At 42.6% G+C, this 22,514-nt stretch overlaps 2 protein-coding genes across 3 annotated transcripts in view; one reads left to right on the forward strand and one right to left on the reverse strand.

Moving 5' to 3' along the window:
* The window catches only part of LOC126565691 (polyhomeotic-proximal chromatin protein), a 53,131-nt gene extending 31,563 nt beyond the window's left edge, over positions 1-21,568 (reverse strand). Inside the window, exons 1-2 of the mRNA XM_050222897.1 lie at positions 21,356-21,568; positions 17,882-18,021 (exon numbers count right to left, since the gene is read on the reverse strand). Of these exons, the coding sequence (XP_050078854.1) occupies positions 17,882-18,021; positions 21,356-21,568 (353 nt within the window). The remainder of the gene's footprint in view (positions 1-17,881; positions 18,022-21,355) is intronic.
* Positions 1-22,514, forward strand: part of LOC126557342 (endoplasmic reticulum chaperone BiP) — a 205,185-nt gene that overhangs the window by 157,225 nt on the left and 25,446 nt on the right. The window lies entirely within an intron of this gene.

Raw genomic sequence — 22,514 nt, forward strand, 5'->3', positions numbered from 1 at the left:
CAAACCCATATGAATTGTCTATAGTTTGTAAATTAATCATATTAACAATACGACCAGGCCGTGCTTAAATAAATGAAAGAAAAGAGTATGTTGTCTTGCTAAATAGTTTAAACACTTACCATTTTTGGGCTTTATTTTTCCACCAAAAATAAACCAACCAGCGTGTATGAATACACCTGATAGTGATTTTGATTTGCAAACGGCTAATATATGTGACAGCTAATCTTTGCTTGAGCTAAAGAAGCTCCACAAGTATTCGTTATCGGCGTAACGAGTTATTAAAAAGCGCGAGCAATTGATTTCTGTAAGAAAATAGCAAAACAAAGGTATTAATTAGTACACACGAAAAGGGGAAAACAGGGAAAAAGGGGAAATCACTCTGTCATTATAAGTTTTAACATGTTCGCTAATTTATTCTCAAAATCTTGTGTTGATCACGGTTGTTCGTTGCGAAAGAAAACGATCGTACCACCTTAGTTTCATCGTAAAAATAATAAGCTTCTTTTACTACAACCAACTCCAGACAGAAGTAACACAGACACCGGATGAGATGAGATCATCAATCATCATTTTACATGTGCAACAAATGTACCAAATGCACTAAAGATGGTAAAACTCATAAAAGAAAACCCACGTTTACGTTAATTTATTCCGGTACAACAAAGCGAAACTTCTCGCAAACAACACCAACACCGTGTTGGATATTTTCATCCCATATAGTAGTCACATAAAACGAAGAGTTGCTTCGCTTTATGGTTCGCGTTGGTGCGTGTGTCTCTTTTACACGCGCGTGCAATTCCGTATAGCGCTATCTCACTGTTTGATTGGATGATGATTCAACAGCGGCAGCAATTATTCATTCCAGAGGGTGGTGGCAACTGCAATTGCACTCAAGAAAAGGAAGAAGAAAACACATACACTCTCACACCCTTTTATTCCAAGCACCAACACACTCCACTAAATAGAACGTATTCCCTCTCCTTCAAAACGAATGGACGCTCGTTTTACTTCAACCCTCGGTATTCTCTTTCTCGCCAATCGTTCTCTCCCTTCCATGGCAGCTAGTTTGCCCTTCCTACCGAAAAGTGCGATTTTATGGTGTGCTTTTGTGTGCCTGTGACGATCCAGTCACATAAGGGTGGGGAAATTTAAACAACCCTCCACTGGTGGTACATAGGCCATTTTCTAAGGAGGGGTGACTGCGGTGAATAACACAGTAAATCCACATAATGAAGAAACACATTCCCCTTCCCATGAGCAGATTGTGTGGGAAAGCAATAAAATAAATGGAATAGAAAGAGATGCAGCATACATAGCAGAAGTACCACCATCTGCTCTTGTACCAGCAGGCAGGCTGAATCCGCACCGGTATGAAGAAAGGTTTTTTTTTGTTTGTTCCTCCCAATCCATTAGCCAGTCTGAGAAGAGTAGAAAGGCAAGCAGAAAAAGCACAAGAAGCACCGATCACTTTCAACACACGGGGGCGAATTGGGTGCGGTGTTGTGTATGCCGTTCGCTTCTCTACCACCCGAGGGATTTTATCGCAAAGCAGCGAAAGAGAGTGCGCAAGATGAAAAATGACTATTGAAGGCGTCCAAGTGTGTGCTAATGGGGACGGCTAGCCGGCTAACAAAAGCAGCAGCAAAAAAAAAGGCGGTTGTTTCCTCCACAGTTCCTGCTCAGTACCAGCTCTATCGCCTTGCTGCATCGAAATGGATCTCGTTTCGAAAAGGGACAAAAAAAAGGTTGTATTATGTGGAAATTTCATTACAATAAATTATTTTCTGTTTGAAATGGTAATATAAAAACTAACTGAAACATGCAATCAATATTTAACGCATACAATAGGCAATAAAGATAGAATTTCTCGTGCAGTTGGAAGACAAAACCTAGCTGGAATGCAAAAAACGTTAAAAAACAGTTGAAAAGCATACTTGTTCTTCATTAATTTAGCTTCCTTGTAGCATATAGAATAGTGTGTTTCCGTCTCCGCCTACACAAAGTAATTTTAGCAGGCTATAAAAATAACTTTTAAGCAAAAACTTTAAACAAAACGACAACTTTTCTACTCATCAAGTCGATATAACTCTTTGGGATTAGAATCAAAAATCAAACAAAAAAAATTGCACATCACAATATAATGAAACTCTTTAAAACTAGCTTATGAAATCGAAACTAAGCTATAATTGCACCAAGAGAGCTATTAGAATGATAGACAGAGAGAAGAGGTGTAAGAAAGAGAGAGGGATAACAAACATGATGCATCTCTATGTTTTTGTTTCTGGGTAAAATTAGAAGCGATTACTAGAAATTATAATTGTTTCCTGCTGATTCTGCATTACTCATTAGGCTGTACAAAAAGTATAATTTTGTCACAATAACGGAAATTATTACTTTTTCTGATGTTAGACTATCCACAGAAAATCATATTCAACTACCTAATTACCCAATAACGGCTTGTCTAAGCTTGAAATATGTAAATGGTGTAGAGGTTGACCGGAATATGAGCAATTTACACAGCTTAACCGATCATGAAACGATAGCTGTACAAAAAAGTAATAATTTTATTTTACTTACATTTCTGAACACAAAATCTCCATAACTTTTCTTCATTCGTAAGCCGACGGGTGCAAAACTGATGATGGAAGGATTTTCATTTGCACCAAAATTCAACGTACACAATGGCGCCACAAATCACGCAAAAATGTGATTTTTTTGCTAAGGTTGTGAATAATTAACAAAACTACAATGAAGCACAATTATTGCACCCACACACTGTCCCTCTCTCTACTGAACCGGTGGTATATCGCAGTGGCCGAAATCGAAATGCCGGAAAAAAGTTCCGTCGGCTGTAAATTTGACAGTGTAACAGGAGACCAGGCAAAAGCTAGTAACTCCCGCCAGATGCGTTTGTTTGAATTTCACGAGCGGTAATCTCAACAGTCCGGAATGCGTTTGTGAGCAAAGGAAGAGCAAAGGAGAGAGAAAGAGAATACCGAAGAAAAGGCATGTTGTGAAAGAGAGAAAGAGAGCGCGAGAGAGCGAAAGCAAGCCCATTCGAATCCCACACACGCTACTAGATTGGAACCGTTTCGCCATGAACAACGTACTTCTTCTAGGGATGGTGGTGGTTGTACAGAAAACATTACCCATGGCATCGAACCCCTGCAACGAAACCCCTACCGAAGGCAATGATGGCGAAAAAGATGGCAGCACCAAAAGCGATGGCTGTCTTGTGTATTTCGACCATCGGCGAGAGAAAGTAACAGGAACGCATGCAAAGAGAATTCGCCATGTAAAGAGGGAAACGTTTCGTTGGTCGAGGGAAGTGTTGATTGGTAGCAATTTTGTCCGCTGGTATGAGTGAGAGAAATATGCAAGCGAACCTAAAACTGCAAGAGAATTTGCTAAAAAGAATTCAATTTATTTAGAATGCCATATAGAATACAGAATTAATTTGCGTCCTTATCCGGTTTGTGCGCTCACATCTTCATCTTCATCATAACTCAATGTTTTAGCCTAAAGAAATCATTTTTAGTTTAAGGCATTTGTTTACAGCGCCGTTTCTGCACGCACACTCTCTCCCTTTCCCTTATTTCAACCCTCAGTCACACGCACACACACTCAAGCACCACATCTGACACACGATGCTGTCAGACGAGGAGCATACAACTGACAGCATCAGTTCGTAAACGTCAAACGATTTGTTTTGGGCTGGCTAGGCTCGCCGTAGGGAGCATACGCAGCACAGCACACTGCACACGAGCTTTGCTCTCAGTTGATAAGAAACAACACTAAATAGCCACAAACAAAACAATCATCGCAGAAGAACGGTGACTTTAAATTTATGGTGTTTACTTTCTTCGGGACCCCCCATCATCAACACACCCTCCAACACGCCAATGTGCTTGTGTGCAGAAAATTCGTACCGTGCGGCAAATGATAACATAGCGTAATAGGTGTTGCTTTGTTAGACGGTCTCGCTAATCAGTTCGTGCACATCATTCAAGGCAGAATCAGTGCAGAATCGTTCCAGTTTTTTAGGCAACAGTCTTTTCAACGATCAGCTGTGATAATCTCCTTCATCAACAATTCCCTTTTGCGGTAAGTGAAGTGAACAGTGCAATAGTTGTTCTATGGAAGTGATTATTGGACAAGTTGAGTTTGCCTTTTGCATACAAAAGCGTGAGACGTAATTGTGACATGTTTTGCACGGTGAGGAAAGTGACCTTGAAGATGATACAGTCGGTTTGCCTCCTGGCCGGTGTGTGCGAAGAAGAGAAATTGTCAAAAAATTCTTGAAGGGCAGCAACACACAGCAAAACATAACTGTGCAACTGTCAAACGCGAATAATACACGCAAAACATCATCATTGTATACGCACACACACACACACAGCTGCTCGTGTTACCCTTGGTTACACGTGTGTGTGCGTGTGAGTGAGCATAACGCAAGCCAACTTTTTAACCGGCCGGGAGAGAGCCAAAACAGTGCAACGTTGCCAGATCGCACCGCACGCACTTGTATGTTGGCTCGGACGGGCTCGATACGGTTAAAGTTTAGCAATTAGGTATCCAAAATTGCCTCCCTAAAATGGCGAAAGGATGTTGTGGTCCATTAGGTTAGATTTTATTTATTAGAAATTAAATAAGTTTGTCGTATTGGTGATGTCAGGAGTTTCCACCGGAAATTTTAAGCATAGAGTGAAATTAAACGGCCGACGGCATAAGGCAAACATCGAAGACTACACCAAAAATGCTACGATCCTAATCTCAATCAAGAGGTTTCAAATTTGTGGTAATTTTTCACATTTCACATTAAATTATTTAGAAAATTTGTCCCAACATTCAACTCTTTTTATAACAATCTAAAAATAAGATAAAATCTTACTATGACATAATTTGCGATTGAACAAGCTTCATCAAACCCTCTTTAGCGTGCTCTTTCCGTGCAACCCTATCCCTTTCCCATCTGGGCCATTTCAAACCCTTTTCGTTGGTCTGGTTGTTAAAAAAAACCCCGCACGGAAAGGATCAAAATTTTAGCAATACATCCCTTTTTGGTTCGTCCTTTTGCCTTAAAATCGATTCCACCGACTAGCTGCCCTCCCTCTCTACTTCCGATACTACCGAGCAACCGGTAACCCATATGATCCCATGCCTTGCTAACCTTGATCTACTTCCACGCGCGATATTCGCGCACATCAACCATGTGATGTGTGTGTGTGTGTGTGCTACCCCGTCATCACTCGATATAAATGCAATAGGCCAACAACCTATCACCCCGCCAATCGTCTCGACGCCTTGTCGTTTCGCCCATGCCCATGGACAAGCATTCATATGCTTCCTCCAACACTCTGCCGAACGTCGGGTGCAGCACAACAACCACAGCAAAGGTATGAAAAATGCATCGTCAGATGCAATGAGCGTGTGAGAAGAATCTTTTTTTTTGTTTTTTGTGCATAAATTGTTCGTAACCGTGTTCTTTCCGGAATATAATCGATGCATAATTATCCGAAAAATTGTTTCAAAAATAGGGTCGAATATGGCTTAATCTCTTGTTGCGAGAACAGACTATCGTATTTAGTTGTCGAACTTCTGTCCAATCTTTCCAAGGGAAGCCATTTTCAACCTATTAAGTTCTAGCTTAAGTTGCTCTGCACGATCATTATGTTTAAACATGATCTTACTTACCAGATTTTTCACAGCGTGAGGCATCCTTTCACGGCGCACGCAAGACGTAAAATCTGTATTTAAAAAAAAATGATTTCTTTTCCGACGTCACCCCTCTAAACCTGTAAAGAAAAAAGGAAGTACACAGTCAAAAATTAATATTGCGAATATACATCCTACAAATCGAATTATTAATCAATTTAAGCCAAAAAGCATCTACACCTGCCTCATCCTATATTAGCCGATTTTTGACAGTAATTAACTCACAAATTAAACACTACGATCAAACCAATAATTTATGGTGATTTATGTTTTTGAATCGCTTTTAATTGCCAGTTCCAATAAAACAATGTTATGACGAGAGCTAGAACGTGCTAACCGTAGGCCACATGTGTAGGTAAGCAAGAACAGCTCGAAAAAAGACTTCTATGACCTTCTCCACTTCCCAAAGGAACAACCTTCTGGCCGTTCTTGCCGTCTGCGTCTTTTCCTTCCCTTGAGAGTTCCGTCCACCATAGACCGAAACAGTCCCTTTCGGGGTAGGGGGGCGCTTAGAAGTGTTTTTGGCAGCAATGAATGCGAAATATGGTCACAGAGTAATACTTATCCGGCACTGTTTTGTTGTGTTTTTCTTCCCTTTTCTCCTTCTTCCCTCACTCGGCAAAAGGTCATCGGTCTCAGTCACGGTTTTAGGGATTTGTTGGGCAGCAGAATGCAAAGAATCTAATAGTTCAGATTCGTTCCAGGAAGGCTCACGTGTTCGGTTCGGTTCGTACGTAAATGTTCCTCGTTTTGCCTAGATCCCGGTGAAAGTGATAGTGAGGAGGCTGTAGCTTTTATCGAACAAATGAGAATTAACAAACAGTACCGAATGAAATACCGTAGATGTGTGTCCTTCGGGCACGCCAGCCACATTATGCTTGCAAGAAAAAAAAATGCACCAAAAGAATTTTTAAGTGACGATGACCTTTTGGCCATCAAACGAACAGAGGGAGAAATAAATCTCGCTGAACGTCCAATACAGTTGGCAGGCGTACTTAATCCCAAATGGAAAGCTGCCAACAGGCGAAGTCTGACCTCGAATGAAACTGATATTTATTTGCAATAATTGTACCAAAGAAAAAAACACGGAACACAAAGGGAAAAGATCGATTTATCACTGGTAAAGGGATGAAGAACGAAAAACCATGCTACGCTGGTCGAATTAGAGCAGAAAAAGAAAGACCACTAAAGATGCTCCATATCATTCAAGCAGATCCACCACAAGATGATCAAGATAGGTGCCTGAAGTACATTATTTATAGGATCGTTTTCCACCGTAGCAATTACCACCGAGGAAACTGTGTCCTCCTGTTGCTGGTTGCTGTCTTTAGCAACACTTTCTCAATTTTGAAAAAAAGCCTGCAAAAGGAAATTACTAAATAAAGCCATCGTAAAAAAAGAGGAAGCAAGCCACCTGAGTCTTATGTTCTTCAAACGGGTAAGGAGCAAACCTTTTTTGCCTGATTGAATGTGTCTTGCTTTGCTTCAGTCTTGGAGGACGAGGAATGTGTGAGAATTCCACCCCGAGATTCTTCACTTTCTTTCAGCGAAGACGAGCAGGGAAGCTGTCATTTTAACGCTTGCGGGGGTTGTCGGATTGTCGTCTTCCTTTTTGTCGTGTACTTGCCGGAGTGTATTGCACTGTCTGCTGATGGCATGATTTTTGTGCTCAATTTTATACTTGGAATGAATTAAATGTCTTCCCCCAACACCTGTTCTGTACGCTCTCTCACGCATAAATGCAGGAGGAAGTAAAGCTGATCTTTAAAAAAGCTACTCAAAGTATCCAACTTTCATGTGTGGTATTTGTGGTTTACCAGCTTAATCAAAACTTTTCGTGGACATTCTTACAAAATTTACTCCCAGTTTATATGTCAAAAGCACTTCCATTCGTCACTCTTCAAACTACCACAGGACTATTGCTTTAAACATGCTCCATTCCTTCCTTTGGTGATATGAAGGCAACGGCTTGGCTTAGGCCCGTACATAATAAATCTCTTGTCTCACCTCTCCCGTGTGCCCTGCATATCCTTCCTGCCCTTTCTGGGACGTGTGTCCCGATGCACGGACATCAATGGGTGCGGATTTATTTTGAAAAGTTTTTACATTCTCGTAAATCTTACTACGCTTTCGACGAGACGAATGCACGACAAAGGTAAATCTTGCTGGAACTGTACTATCGCAAGTATCTGGGTATCCAGTACCGCTGGAGAGGATATCAACAGGAAAAAAAGGGACACTAACGAGACTCGTTCCTTGCTTTGTAGCTCTTAACATCATCGGTGGTTTAGCATCGGGGTAAGGCATTTCTTTGGCAAGTGTACCGCTTTGCAAAAATATTTTTAAACATTCTTGTTTGCAATATTTTACTCCTTAGTTGAAGGGTTTGTTTTCATACTTTTGAAGATTTTTCATTTGAAAAGTATGATTGAAACTGTGTTATATGATAACTAAACTTCTGTGCCTCTTAGCTTCTCTATTTTTATTAAAAATAGTTCTTATCAAACCCTTGAATACATAAAGTACAAATAAAAATTCATAAAGCAATAAAGCTTCTAGGCAAAAACAGGAGTTACGCTGAGTTACGCACCTCTTTCCAGTCTCGTCAGCATTAAATGACTGTCAACAAGAGGCACAAAAAAACCCCAAACACACACACAAACGATTCCACCAGTCCCGGTGTACCATACCCATCGTAGGGCTGACTAGAAGCCCCATTTTTGTTTTGATACGGTAGTTCCTCTTTAATTCGGTCTGGGTCGGGTGGTTTTTTTTTGTTGCTGTTGTGTGTGCGCTCCAAACACCGGTAGAAGTTGCACCAGAAGCAATCCGAACATCCCTAATTCGTGAGACGCACAGCGCTCGCCCTCGCTGAGCACGATGATGGTGGTGGTGGTACACATTTTGGCCACGGGAAAGAAACATCCAGATGTCTACCAATCTCCGCCATACGCGGGTTTTTTTTTTTGCGTATTCTGGTGTTCCTTCTCTTTTTACACCTTACTCTTGGGGGGGCTGTGAGAGCTGTGTGCCCCCCCCCTAGTCAGGTTTATTTTCTCCAATGGAGAAGCTGAGAATGGATTTATTCTGGGCTTTTTTTTTTGTGTGTGGCCCACGAGAGTCTGCACGACGGTTCTGACCTCCGGGGAATGTACTACCTGCTCGTCATAGATTTTTGGCCGTTTTACTGGAAGGCAAAATGGGGTACCAAAAGCCGAAGTAAAAACAGGATTTCTGTTCTTTGTTGTGTGAGGCAAAATGAAGGAGGAGTTCCTAAAACATTCCTTGCAGGCTTTAGAACCATTTGGTTCCCATCTTGTTCCAGCAGGAAAAATAGGAACGATGAATAGCGATTTTAGAAAAAGTCCTTGAAAGAAGAAGGAAAATTTAAAGAGATTATGGGAAGGCAAAAAAATAAATCAAAATAGAAATTAAATAGTTTTGAGAAGCATATTCAACACATTTGTCTGGGTATAACCACGTGGCAAAATTCTAACACGAGCAGATCGGTAACTAATCCCATCCGGGCTGTGTTTTTTGAACAAGATATGCTCCCTCAAGGGGCAGCCCTGTGTGGAGACGCCAGCGGCACCAGTCTTGCTGGCACGGCAGGACCGGCACTCAAATCTAGCCCGTTCTCTCGTAGTTATTACTGACTATCCGACTACGGAATATTAGCAAAGTTTACCAAGCCAATTGATGACCGGAGAGACCTAGTGGGTCGTTAAGCCAACAAGAAGATTTTCCCTCATCTCAGCTTAGGAAGTGCTCTGTCAAGCATCGATCTAATCAATTTGATTTTGTGTGCCATGGTCGATATCCCACCTGTGCTGTACATATCTTGGTGGTGAATGTTTAAAAAAGCATCATTTGTTGCCGGTCGATCGTTTTGGTTCCAATAAATGGTGTGCTAGTAATTTTCAAAGGTTCTTCTTCTTGGCCTGCTCAGGATTGAGAAAGTCGTGTCGACATGGCCAATTCTCCAATTAGTTTCCATAAAACTCGGTCTAGGGCTGCAGTCCTCCATCCACGGCTGCATCCGATCTCCGACAGGTTAGACTCCACTTGATCCAGCCAACGAGCTTGCTGTGCTCCAATACGCTTCGTGCCGAACGGGTCGCTGACGAGCACCTTCTTGGTGGAGCATGAATCCGGCATCCTCATCACGTGCCCCAGCCAACGTATCCTTCCGGTTTTGACTACCGTCAGGATATCAGCACCGCCAAACACCGCCAAATCGCTCACACCGCTAAAGATAGTCCTTAGCACCCGCCATTCGAAAATGGCGAGTGCATTGGCGTCCTCCGTCAGCATAGTCCAAGACTCGTATCCGTAGAAGGCTACCGGACGTATCAAGGTGCGGTAAATGGTGCATTTCGTGTGTTGTTGGAGTCTTCTGGATCGCAGGAATTTGTGGAGTCCCTAGCAGCCACGATTCCCCTGAACAATGCGCCTTCGGATTCGGGCGCCTGCTTACGTTGTTGTCCGAAGTTACGATCGTCCCAAGGTAACAGAACTGCTCTACCACCTTCAGATCGTCACCGTACTCTGCTGATACTCTGCTTCCGAGTCGGGCTCTATCACGGTCAGAGCCTCCGGCAAGCAGGTATTTTGTCTTCGTCGCATTGATGCTCAATCCAATTCTATTGGCCTCGCGTTTCAGTCTGGTGTACGCCTCGCACACGCTTTTCAAAGCTATTAGATCCTTTAATTATTTAATTTAGTATTACGGCTCTATGCCGTATTGTCAGTATTGGATTGTCGTATTGTCCTTTTATTGTATTCCTCGTATTGTAGAGTCGTATTGGATCCTTTTATTGGCCTTTTTAAATCAAATTGACTCAAAAAAAGCTGAAAAAAAACTTCTTTTTGGGCCAAAGAATGACATTTCCCTACAACAACAGACAGCTGCCTGAGCACCCTAACGAACTTGCTTTGTTCGATGCTTGACAGAGCTTCGCCTTTGCGATCTGTCTTAAGTAGGGTACCTTGGACCATATAAAAAATGACCACAAGATTATAACAATGCATGGTCCAAGATAACAATACTCTGATGAATTAAAGAATAATTAGGAGAAATGTAAGGAAGTCCTACCATGAGCTAATCGTTAACTATTGGTCACTAAACACTCCACCAGCCAAGAGATTCTTGTACCAAACAAGCAAAAGAATATCTTTATCTAACTCATTCTCATACAAATTATTAATCGAGTTTGGTGCATATTATCCAGCAGCAATAGCCACAATCCAATATGTTTACTATTCTGAATCCCACAATCAATATTACAGTCCTTGTAACCTTGTTTCGATTGAACAAAAGATTAAATACACATACATTTGAACACAGCCGCTATTCTCTCAGGATGCAGGCCTGTTCAGCTTTCTTTTAATTTCAGTACTACTACAATAAGATTTACTGGCTTGTGTAAAAACGAGACCTCCGCACGAATACGCAACACGTTTCCCAAAAGCATTAAATAAGGCAAGCAAAAAACCAAAGGCTCACAAGGGATGCTGGGGATGCATAATTAATTCTGAATATCAATGCAACATGAATAATTAGTAATCAGTGGCTAACTGTTCGCCGTCCTAACGTCCTCAAAGTACTTCAACAAATAAGCTCGAATCGAAGAAGGATGAGCGCTACAACAATGGGCGAGTTGTTGGTGCTGATGATTGCAATTAAAAGTTATTCGTCTGCATACCACAAGCCTGCGATGCAATAAATGGTATTTTATAATATTACAACACAACATTACAAACATATTCTCCTCAAATTTGGCAACCTTAACTCAACTATTCCGAGATCAAGATTCCGCAATCCTATCATAAGCCACTTTCATACGTGCCTCCTTAGCAATATGTCCCTACAGACAGCGAAACTAGTTTCCAGCCAAGATCAAAGTGATTCTGCTCAATGAATGAATAAAAAAAAAACACAACTCGTAACCCCTGTTTTTGCTGGCTTGCCGACCGATCCTTGCCACGTTCGGGCAAAGGCAGTGTGGGCGCCGACGAGGTTATACAATCGCGATGATGACGATAATTATTGTTATTACTATTACGACCGCTTTCTAACCGCGTCCACAGCAGCGTACACGGTGGACCAATGGTTCCAAGTGCTCTCTCACCCACGTTTCAGCACGGTACGGTTCGTACGCCAGCCGGATCGGTGTGAAACCGGTTCATTTGCAACCGGGAAGCAAAGAAGCGCACAAGTTAGAAGACGACCGACCGGCCAACCGACCTGTAGAGGGTTTGAGGTTCCCCGTTCTCCAAGCACGAAAGAAGCACGTCGTGGTTCAGTTGCATTCGCGCACGGGACGGTGACGACTAGCCTGTCTCGCCATGCACGAGACAGAAGTCGGGTGTATCGGGACACAGTCATGGTAACCGGCGTGTGGTGACGTTTTCGCACTCGTCGGTCGGTGTAACGACCTTGACTGGCTTCAAACGTTGTACGGTTTCACAGTGCACGGCCACTAACGGGCGGCGCCCATTTACCTTTCCTTGCCCCTCCATCCAAAAGGAAAGCGAATCACAAACACTATCGTCTGCTTCTTTTTTCGCAATGCATTTATAATATCGTTTCGCAAAAAAAAGACAGCATTAGAACGGTTCGCTCAGGAAAGGAAGATGGTTTGGCTAAAAATTGACACTTCCTTTCCAATCTTTCCTTCATCGCGATCGAGAAAGCTTTGGCCCGTCCCTTAGTATGCAATGTGTGTTCTTCGCGAATCATTTCCTCTCTGTAAACGGATTTCAAGCTCACCGGATTTTGGCGTTGTGAAACATATTCAACGAATGCGCCAGGATAGCAACATAAGCGAAACATCGGCCACGAAGCAAACAGGTAAACTTGTTTTTGAATGCAGTTTTCTTGTCCTTGTCCTTGCTTGGAGTGCAGCAGATAAAATTGCGGTGCTCGAAGCATGACGACGTCTTACTCGAATGTAATCTCTTCTATAAAGAAAATGGCATAAAATTATCATATCCAAGGGGAAACCACTGGTTCAAGGTGTGCTAGGAGGTACCAAACGTCTTCAGTATATAGCACAAAAAGTAGATAGCACAAATTTATTTTCAGAGTTTTTATGTATTTTTTGGTCTAGCACGATATTTTAATGTAAGAATTATGTTTTCTTTTAAATTATTTCCTTTTAGTAGCTAACATAAACTTTGAGTTAATCGTAAAAACTGAGACCTTTTACAATTTTGTGTTAATTTTTTTTTACAAAAGAAGCGTTAATTCTAAAATTGCATGATTTACAAGAAATAAATCTCCTTCGCGGGAAAGCTACCCGGTGGTGACAGGGGCACCAGTCTTCACACAGCAGGACCGGGCTTCGAATCCTATCCGGACCAGCTGTCGAACTACGTAGTATCACAAAATCTAGTAAGCCATTCAATGGCCGGCGTAACCTAGTGAGTTGTTAAACCACGAAGTAAAAGAAATCTCCTAAGCGAATTTGAAGCTCAGAGATCACTTCTTCCGTAGTGAGGATTGACAATCCAATTACGTGGTATTGATAAGTTTAGTATGTCATTTGATGGCTGGTGTGATCTAGGGCGTTAAACCAAGAAGAATAAGAAGAAGACGAAGAAGAAGAAGAGGAACAAAATCACTTTCAACTCTTGGATTAATAGAGAAACGACTAAGGGAAGGGCAAGACAAATATTGAGCTTGAATTTATCAACTTACTAACATATCTTCTAACTCTTGAGTTGCAATACTACAAGAATGTGTGTTTTTCAATTCAGTAGACTGCAATGAAGTTTGTAATAGTCGATTGGGAACTTGTTTTAATTTTGGGCAATTAGTCATCTTTGCTCGCCGGATTTACCCAATTGTTGGAATCCAAAATCCAAAAAAAAACTAGAAATGACAGTACAAGATCTATCGAGCATTTTGTGTTTTAAAAAGAAGTGATCCTTGATCTTTATTTGGAATGGTCGCTTTTGAGATTCTAATATCAAAGACAAGTTACTCGATCACTTTCCGCTTTAGTCTCAATGATCTTCGATATTTTTTTTTGTGGATGCTTTTCCTCCTTGAAGGCTATTTGGAGTACAGTTATGGGACACAGTGAGAAATTCAACAACAACCTAAATAAAATACAAAAGCCCTCGAAAAGATCGCCATGGGGCATCCTATCAACGAGCGATCGCAGGCTAATCAACACACTCACACGTGGTATTCCATTCATCAGACCCTATCATTCATCATTCCAATGCATGCTCGCAACACCAGTAGTCGATAAATCAAAGCAACCCCGATGATCGTTCTAGTAGCAGCTGATTTTGACAGGTTATTTCATCCCGCTGCCCGGACGTCACCCGGTCGGTTCAACACATTATCATGTCAAATAGTCGCGTAGGACCGCGAATGGAGCGAACAACAAGGATGACGAGATTGAGTTAAATCACGCCCCGTATTGGTGGTTGTTAATCTGTGAGCAAGTGTGAGAATGTGTGTCTGTCGCCACAGAGGATTCGTCAGTATGGACCTTTCTTCTTGCGCTACACCGATTCTGCAAGTTGGCATGCAGTTTTTGGAAAATGGTAGAGCATAGAACCGATAATGACCTGTCATTAATCAAATTGGTGCCCAAAGGCAAAGTTTCCGGTGTAAGCAATCCTGTGCATGTCTGTGTATGTGCGTCTGTGTCGTGCATTTCGCGGCTGACATGATGAGTGTCCAATCTTGAACCATCAAGAGTCTGTTTTACTGCACTTTTATAGAACTTTAGTGTAATTGGAGGAGCATTTTACGATTTCTAACAGCGTCGTGCTACCAACAGTCTATCAAGGAGGGATAATAAATTCATTTTCAACCGGAGTTGAACACATAACGTTCTCCTTTTTGGAGAGTTCATTAAACCATAAATTTAACTACAATCGGACTTTCTTATTGGAGCTAACCAGTGGACTAGCCGAAGAACGCCGACATTAATTTACGAAGCACGACACATCTGACGACAATATACGAAGAAAGAAAGAAACAGCGAATGGGGTGCCATCCTCCACTTTCTCACAGCATGCTATGGCAGGGATACTGACTGATGGTTAAAGGTCCCCGAACCAGGACATACACTTCCATTTTTTTATACACCGGTTTATTCTAAGGTTTAAACCGTCTGCGTTGCGTCTCGCCGTGCTGTAGTGTGTTGAGGAAGATAATTCGTTCTTAGAAGCGCAACTCCGCAACAGTTCCGCATGGTAACCGGGCATGTGTGTGCGTGTGTTAAAATTAATCGAAAGAATGGAAAGGGAAAAAGGAGCCAGGAAAACAGTGCTGGAAGGTAAAATATCATGCACCCGTCGTGCCGCTGTCGTACATCAGCAGCCTGAGGGTCCTTCGGTTTCCCACTAGGGTTGAAACGAAACTGTGAGACAAGAAAGTGAGCATGAAAAGCCAGACACAGGAAACAGCAGGAAAGGAAGGCGACATTTTAATCGAAGGAAACAAAAAAAAAATTGATCCTCACATAGGATGTGTTCGGCAGGATTTGGCCCGAATGGGAGGTTCATTTGGGGAAAGAGGCATTACCGTTAGCAAGGCGCTATAGGGTCGATCATATCGGGACGGTCTCCGGTTTTCTTGTTAGCTTTTTTAATCATTAGATACGATCAATCACTAATTTCGTTTGCTTGAGAGTTTCTTCTCTTGAACGAACTGGCTCTGCTGAGTGGATCAAGATGTTGATTTTGCTTCTTTGTTCGCCTCGATTTTATTTCTTTTAGCTTAACAGCTTAATGACAATTTCAATATTTGTTTATCGCTGTTTTTTGGACAAAATTTCAGTAACAACTTATAAGGTTGTAAAAGAAAGAGAAAATGGAAAGAATTTATGCTGCCTTTTGTGTTCAAAATTCAGGCAAGAGTTTTACAACTTTTAACCAAAAATAACTTAACTATTGCAAAAACGATAGAAACTATTCATATTTATGCAAGACAAAAACAATACCGCACACCATCAGCACATCACCACCATCCCTTCGTGCTTATTTGGCCCCTCAAACTCAAACCCCCGAAAAAGGCACAAAGCGAAGCAAAACATAAACCCAAACCGCGGTGGCGTACGAATGTTGGTGTACCAACCTCTTTCCATTCGTGGTCGTACATTTTCCGCGTTTCTTTTCCGCACAATCTTCAGCTGAAACGAAAGCAACGACAGTGGTGAGCAGCAGACGAAACGAAAAAAAAAGTCACGCACAAACACTCACACACACACAGAGAGACACAATAAGAACGCACCAAAACGCACTTTTTTCGTAGACGTTTAACAGTGTGTGCGAGCTCGTTCAACCTACACTACCACTAATGCACCATTTTTTTTTCGCAAGGTATTGACGCGCTGCACACGCTGTAAACGCGTATTTTGAAAAGGGCTGCTGTGTTGGTGAATTCACTCACACTACTAACGTACACAATTGTACACTTTCCGGCAGCGAACGGAATCACTGCCCGCTATTGGATGGGATGCGTTTCCATCGCGACACCGAAAAAACACATCATGTTGCTATTTTTCTCACTGCTCACCGTTTCACGACGTATGACGTGTGCCTGTGTGTGGCCCTTTTTGGGTGTTTAGTCATAGCTAATGGGGTTTTATAAAATTTGGGTGTTTGTTTCACTTTTCCTTCGTTTTAGTTTTTTTTTTCACTACCTGTACTGCTGTCAAACAATTACTTTTCTTTCCACTGTATGCGTTGCGTATGTGCGCACGTGTATGTGTGCATTTCATCTTTCTCTTCTTTTCACAGCGCAACATTAAAAAGTTGCCCTCGATTTTCCCGTTTTTCCACACACTCCCTTTGCCTGCATTCTGCACAATATTGGCGTATATCGTTAAAAAGGTCCTATCGCCACGCGTTCACTTATCTCTGCGTTGATAACACACACAGGCTTACAAACGTACGTTTTATGACACTGCAATGACAGCTACACACTCTCTCTCTCTCTCTCGTTCTCTGCAATCACAAACCCAAGCGACGTTTGCGTGGACACTTTTCGGTCTTTTCTGTTTGGGGTTTTTCTTCCATTAAACTCACTCACCCAGCGGCCCACCTGGGTCTGGTCTGGTCTGTTATCGGCACACCACTTTCCACCCTATCAACACCGGCCTGAACCAATCCAATGGGCGAAATCGGCGGCGACACATAAATGCGTCCCCTAGCGTGTGTATGTGGCCACCACCGGTAGCCAGGAGAGGGTAGTTTGTTTCGCATTCGCACTCTAGCAGTAGGCTGCTGCTTTCTTCGACACTAGACTCCACTCAGTTGGCGTACGTGCGCGCGCACCACCTCTACCCACTACCTACCCAATACCGCACCCCATGGGCCTACCGAGCTAGCTGTTAGCGAAGAAGGAAAAACCGCGCTGCTCCGCTTGGGAACACACCGGCGACGGACGAACTAATAATGATGGCGCGGACGTGCAGCTGCGAAGCGGGCCGCGCTCAAGGGAGAGGATGCGTTCAACGCTGGCTACCGTGTACATACAGGCCGAGCAGCATTTATGCACATACATATGTGTGTGTAAGTGAACAAGCAGCAATGTGCTGTTTACCTTTTTGCGAGCGAGAGTCACCCTTTCCACGGTGGATGCTCTTTTTCTCTTTCTTGGGGTGTTTTTTTTTTTAATTTTTTTTTGTAAGTTCTTCTCAAAGTTCAAACGAGTTTCTTTTTTCATTGCTAACTGGCAGCACTTGCGCACTTTTGTGGCTTTGTGTGCTGCGACGGGGAGGAAGTAACAGGGAACAGGGCAAGATGGGACCGAAGACTACGGGCCGTTTTGCTGAGAAGATTCTTTACAAATTTTACCTTTTTTTCTTTGTTCTGTTTCACATACTCAACCCATAATGAATACCGTGCGTTGGTACAGATCCAGCCATCGGTGCGGCGCATTGTTATCTGTTTCGCTCTCGCAGCTGTACCACGGTACAGGTACGGGAAGCTATTACGTTGTCTCGCTCGCACTCAAGCAGAAGCCCTTTGACAACTAACAGATGGACTGCTACGATCGGCACAAATGAAAAGGGCAAAAAAAACGGAATCCATTGCGACGACAACCAAGAATCCCTGCTCTATTTCTATCGACGCCTGTATGTTAAATGGAGGGAAAAACACACACACACACACACAAGACACAAAAGCTGCTTACCTCGCGGTCTCGATGCTGTCGATGGTGAAACGATACACTACGTGCTGAGGCAGCAGCTTCCGTTGTTGATTGGCATCGTTATAGCCAGTAGCCCGGGAAGTACTCGTGTGTTGCCGTGTATTGACGTGTATGCGACTGAACTGGCAACGAATTGGTGGATGTTTACGAAATTGGTTGCATGGCTTAACACTGGTTTCTTATGCTTATGCTTGTTCCCAGCTGTACGTGTAAGCGGGACGACACTTTACCACTATCTGTCTCTCGTTTTCGCACGCACTACACGCGAGAACGCAATCGAACTGGACGCGTGGTAGATGTGAGTGCGTTTGTGAACTTCACTATCGCGTGGTAGGGTACACCACGTACGTGAGCGCTTGCGCACCTAACAAATCGTATTGGTCGTTTCGAACTTCTTCGAGTCCGGAAACAGTCACACTACCTTTTTTTGATATTTTAGCTTTGTAGATTTGCTGCTTCATGTAGGGGGAAGTATATGAGAGAGGGTTGAAAGCATAGCAGAAAAGAAAGAGAGAGAGAGAAACATACGTTACGAATTTGGAGTGAGGAAAAAAGGAAGCTGTGAGCTGGGAGGAATTTACGGGGCGTGGCTATGTATGTTGTACCGAGCATAGTGGAAAACCCCCACCGCTATGTTTAGCAAACGTGTATTGTAAAATCTAGGGGAAAGTTTACTGCTATGTACAGAAAAATGGTTGAGAGCAAGAAAGAGCGAGCAAGATAAGGGTGAGTTCTATTTCTGTCGCAGTTGCGCTGACTTCATTGCTTTTTGTGGAGTTTCCGCTTCGGTGAAGGGAATGTGTGAGGTGATGTAGGTTTAAGTGCGTTTGGGTAGCTGACTCGCTTCGTGATACGTATACCCATACACACACACATCGGAAACGATGCTTTGTAGGTTTATTTTAACACCATCCGTCGGCCATCGGGCAGTGGAATGAGTAAAGAAAATAAAAGCATTCTACTTCATTACAGCAAGTTATTCCACCATTTCCCGTGCGCTATCCTAACGCAAATAGTTTCTATATGCCACTTTCAAATCGCTAATAGAATGGTAATACTCCTAAAAGACTGTCAAACTACAACACAAAGCAAAGCATACAAACACACAAAAAAAACATACTCCACCTTAAAAACGTACAATCTTAAAACCTCTCTTGCAACAATGCTTCTTTTGTTCATTTTCCGCATCGCATCGTCAGCATGCGCCATCGCGTATTTTACTTCGCGCGCTCCGCTGTACGCGTGGTCGCGCTAAACGCTACCGATCTCCGTGGACGACGGGCGAGAGTTACTCGCTCGTTTGTCTGCTCGCTTGGTATTGTGGCGTACAAAAATGGCACATATGCGCAACTGCACCGACACACCACCGGCACAACGTGGAGCGAACGCGATCTCGCGAGCAAAAATGTACCACACAGGTCAGCAATTATTCTTTGCCTGGAATTGGCAGCGTTTTTTTTTTTTGTGTCGTTTCTTTGTGAAACTACACGTCTTGCGCGTTTGAGTGTGTGGGGTTTCTTTGATTTGCATTTGCTTGGTGGTGCAGTTTTGTTATTACGAGTGCGTTATTTTTAGCGACTTGCTGCTAAGTTTAAACCACATTCTTAGCTTTACAGTTTGTGCTCGGTGCCACTGTGTTGCATTGTTGGTGTACGTACACGTACAAAATGCATCAATTCCTGTGTTTCAAAATGATCGAGGAGCTTGAAGTTAATGTTATTTTCATGGCTCCAAATTGCTTGCAGAACAATTCACTAGAGGAATTCATCCTCGAGGCTAATAGAATGTATAAATTACAATATGGTGATGTGAGTAGAATTCTACCATCAACGATCAAACAGGCAATATTTAAAATATTTGTACGTGGCAATACACTTGGCTAAATCATGTACTGTCTGAAAGTCACTAAAATCATATTTCAATTTGCGATGTTGATTTCTTAATTTTCATAAAACAATCCAATAAACATAAACACTTTTCACACCTCAGCTTCATGCTTCGATGCTTGGTTCCAGTTGTCATACAATCATCACAACATTCTTTCAACAACATTCACTAAAGTAGAAGCAGGACCGTTTCAACTACTATTTCTTGTCATGCTAAAAATGTCTCATTCGTTTTTGGATGTACTTTTTGATTTTCTTTCAATCAGACAACTCTCTACTCTTCGCTTCTCCCCACTCACTCTTGCCCTCTCTCCAGCTCTCTTCCCGCGATCCTACTGTAAATAGCGATGGCGCAAACGTTCGCCCTTTCCGTGACGACCAATACAGTTTGACGCCATTTTTTGCTTGGCCGAACTTCGAATGGCGTTCCAGGGTAGGTTGCCATGAGGTAGACATTCATTTTACAATAGCGTTGATAAGGTGGTTAGTACAGTCAACGATAATAAATTTAAAACAATCATTTTTATTGAAACGTTTACTTTTAGAGATGATTTTTTTGTTATTTTCACTAAAAGTGTTTAACAATTTTTTACTTAAATGCTAACTTAAGATTTATGGCCGTGTAGTAGATTATTAGCATTTTATCGCTTTTGAGTATTTGAATCAAGCAAATACAGTGTGGAACAATAGATTAAAATACTGCAATTTTACATAACGTAAAAATGAAATTTAGAAGCTAATTTTCAACGAAACGATTTAAAAATGTTTTGGTCAAATTAAGTTGAACTCGCTTTATGATTCTGGTGAAAAATGACTTATTCACTAAAGAACATACAGGGCGTTCGGGATAATTTCGACCGTCACCTACGGAGGAAGAAAAAAAAATTATGGCAAAATTAATTTTATTTACAATTGATTATGACGGTCCAATGCCGTATTGTCAACACCGCTTGTGTTGATGGCAAAATTAATCATCGGAGAATTTTTTTGTTTTGTTTTGGAAATAGTAGCTTACCATGTATTTTATTCATTTTATTCAAAAAATCCACCCTTGGCCTCTTTTACGGCCTCCACCCGTCTCCGGAACCTGGGACAAGCCCTGGCGACAGTTTCGCGGGGTAGGGCCGCGAAAATGGACCTGAGCTCCGCCTTGGTGTTGCTGGAGGTTCTGTTGGTGTCCCGTTCTACCGCGCCCCACACGAAATAATCCAATTGGATTAAGATCCGGGGAGCTGGGAGGCCACACATTCGGCGCGATGAAGTCGTTGAAATTGGCCGCCAACCACTTTATCGTTTTGGAGGCTGTATGGCACGGAGCGGAATCCTGCTGGAACACGTACGGTCTGCCGTTGGCCACTCTCGTGATTCAAGGCTTTACGACGGTGTCCAGCATGGAAATGTACCCGTCTGCGTTCAACATCAGCCCCTGCTCGATAAAGTGGGGCGGCATCACTTCCCCTTCCAAAGACACGCAGGAAAACACCATCACCGTCTGGGGGAACTTGGTTTGCGGCACCCGTGGCACGTCTGCCGGGCAGTAAGCCAGCCATCGGTTGTTCTGGGTGTTAACCTTCTGGTCCTGGCAGAAGTTTTTCTCATCAGAGAAAAACCACAGCGTGCCAGGCTCCACGGGATGTTTTAGCCAGTTGAGTAGCTTCTTGGCGTTCCCCAACCGACGCTCGCGGCCCTTCTCTGTCAACAACTGACCTCTTCGGCGCTTGTAAGAGAAGTACCGGAGGTCGTCATTCAGGGTCATTTTCATCGTGGATGGTGCCACCCCCATCTCACGTACCATCAGCCGAATTCCGATCCCCGGATTTTCCATCACGCGCGCCTGGAGGTCAGCCAGGAAAGCGTCCGGAGAAATAAGACCATTGATTAATTTTAAACCAAAAAATATTTTTAGTTTTGGGCATCCGCTTCTAATTATTTTGAAAGCTACTATTGGTTAGCTTTGATAATAAAACAGTTAACTAGGTTTGACAATAAAACAGTATTTTTGTTACTTTTCGAAAAATAAAATCGCTATAGATGCTGATGATCATTTTACCTAATTTTGGTAGTAGCAATGGCGTATTTTACCCTTCGGAGATTTAACGCGAAGTAGCGGCTGGGCCCCAGTGGCTCAGCAAATTTATTTTGGGGCTCTAACTAAGCCAGTCGAACAAGCTAAAATCTTAAGTTGTTATAGCTAAAAAGTATACAATACATCGATCACCGGGTCGGCCCGTTAGACCCGGTGGTAGAAGCAAAAACGGCCCCGTTTATCACACGACTGGACCGGAATTAAAATCCCATCCTCATTACGGGGGAACGGTTCATTCCCCCGTAATGAGGATTGACTTTCCAACCAGGTGGCATCGTCTAGTTTAGTAAGCCATTTCGATGGTCGGCGTGACCTTGGAGGTTTTTGAGCCATAAAGTAGAAGACAACATCAATCATTAAGAGCGATTGTTTTTGAACTATTTGACTAATTAAGATCTGTTTAATCTTACACACCTGGTCGATCAGTTTAATTGTGCCCTTGTACACAGTGAAACTGTCCTGGATCTGGTTTTCTGTGTTCTACAACGCTACGTCAAATGTTTAAACAATCGGCTTCTCATTATAACTACACTATAAACACTGTTAACATCGTTGTAGTATTGTTTAAGCCACTGCAAAGCCACTGTAAATTAAAATCTGTAAAGCGACTTTAGAAGCTCTAGGCCAAGGCTGCTTAGGCCTA

The sequence above is a fragment of the Anopheles maculipalpis genome, chromosome 2RL, assembly GCF_943734695.1.
Source record: "Anopheles maculipalpis chromosome 2RL, idAnoMacuDA_375_x, whole genome shotgun sequence".
Taxonomy (NCBI): domain Eukaryota; kingdom Metazoa; phylum Arthropoda; class Insecta; order Diptera; family Culicidae; genus Anopheles; species Anopheles maculipalpis.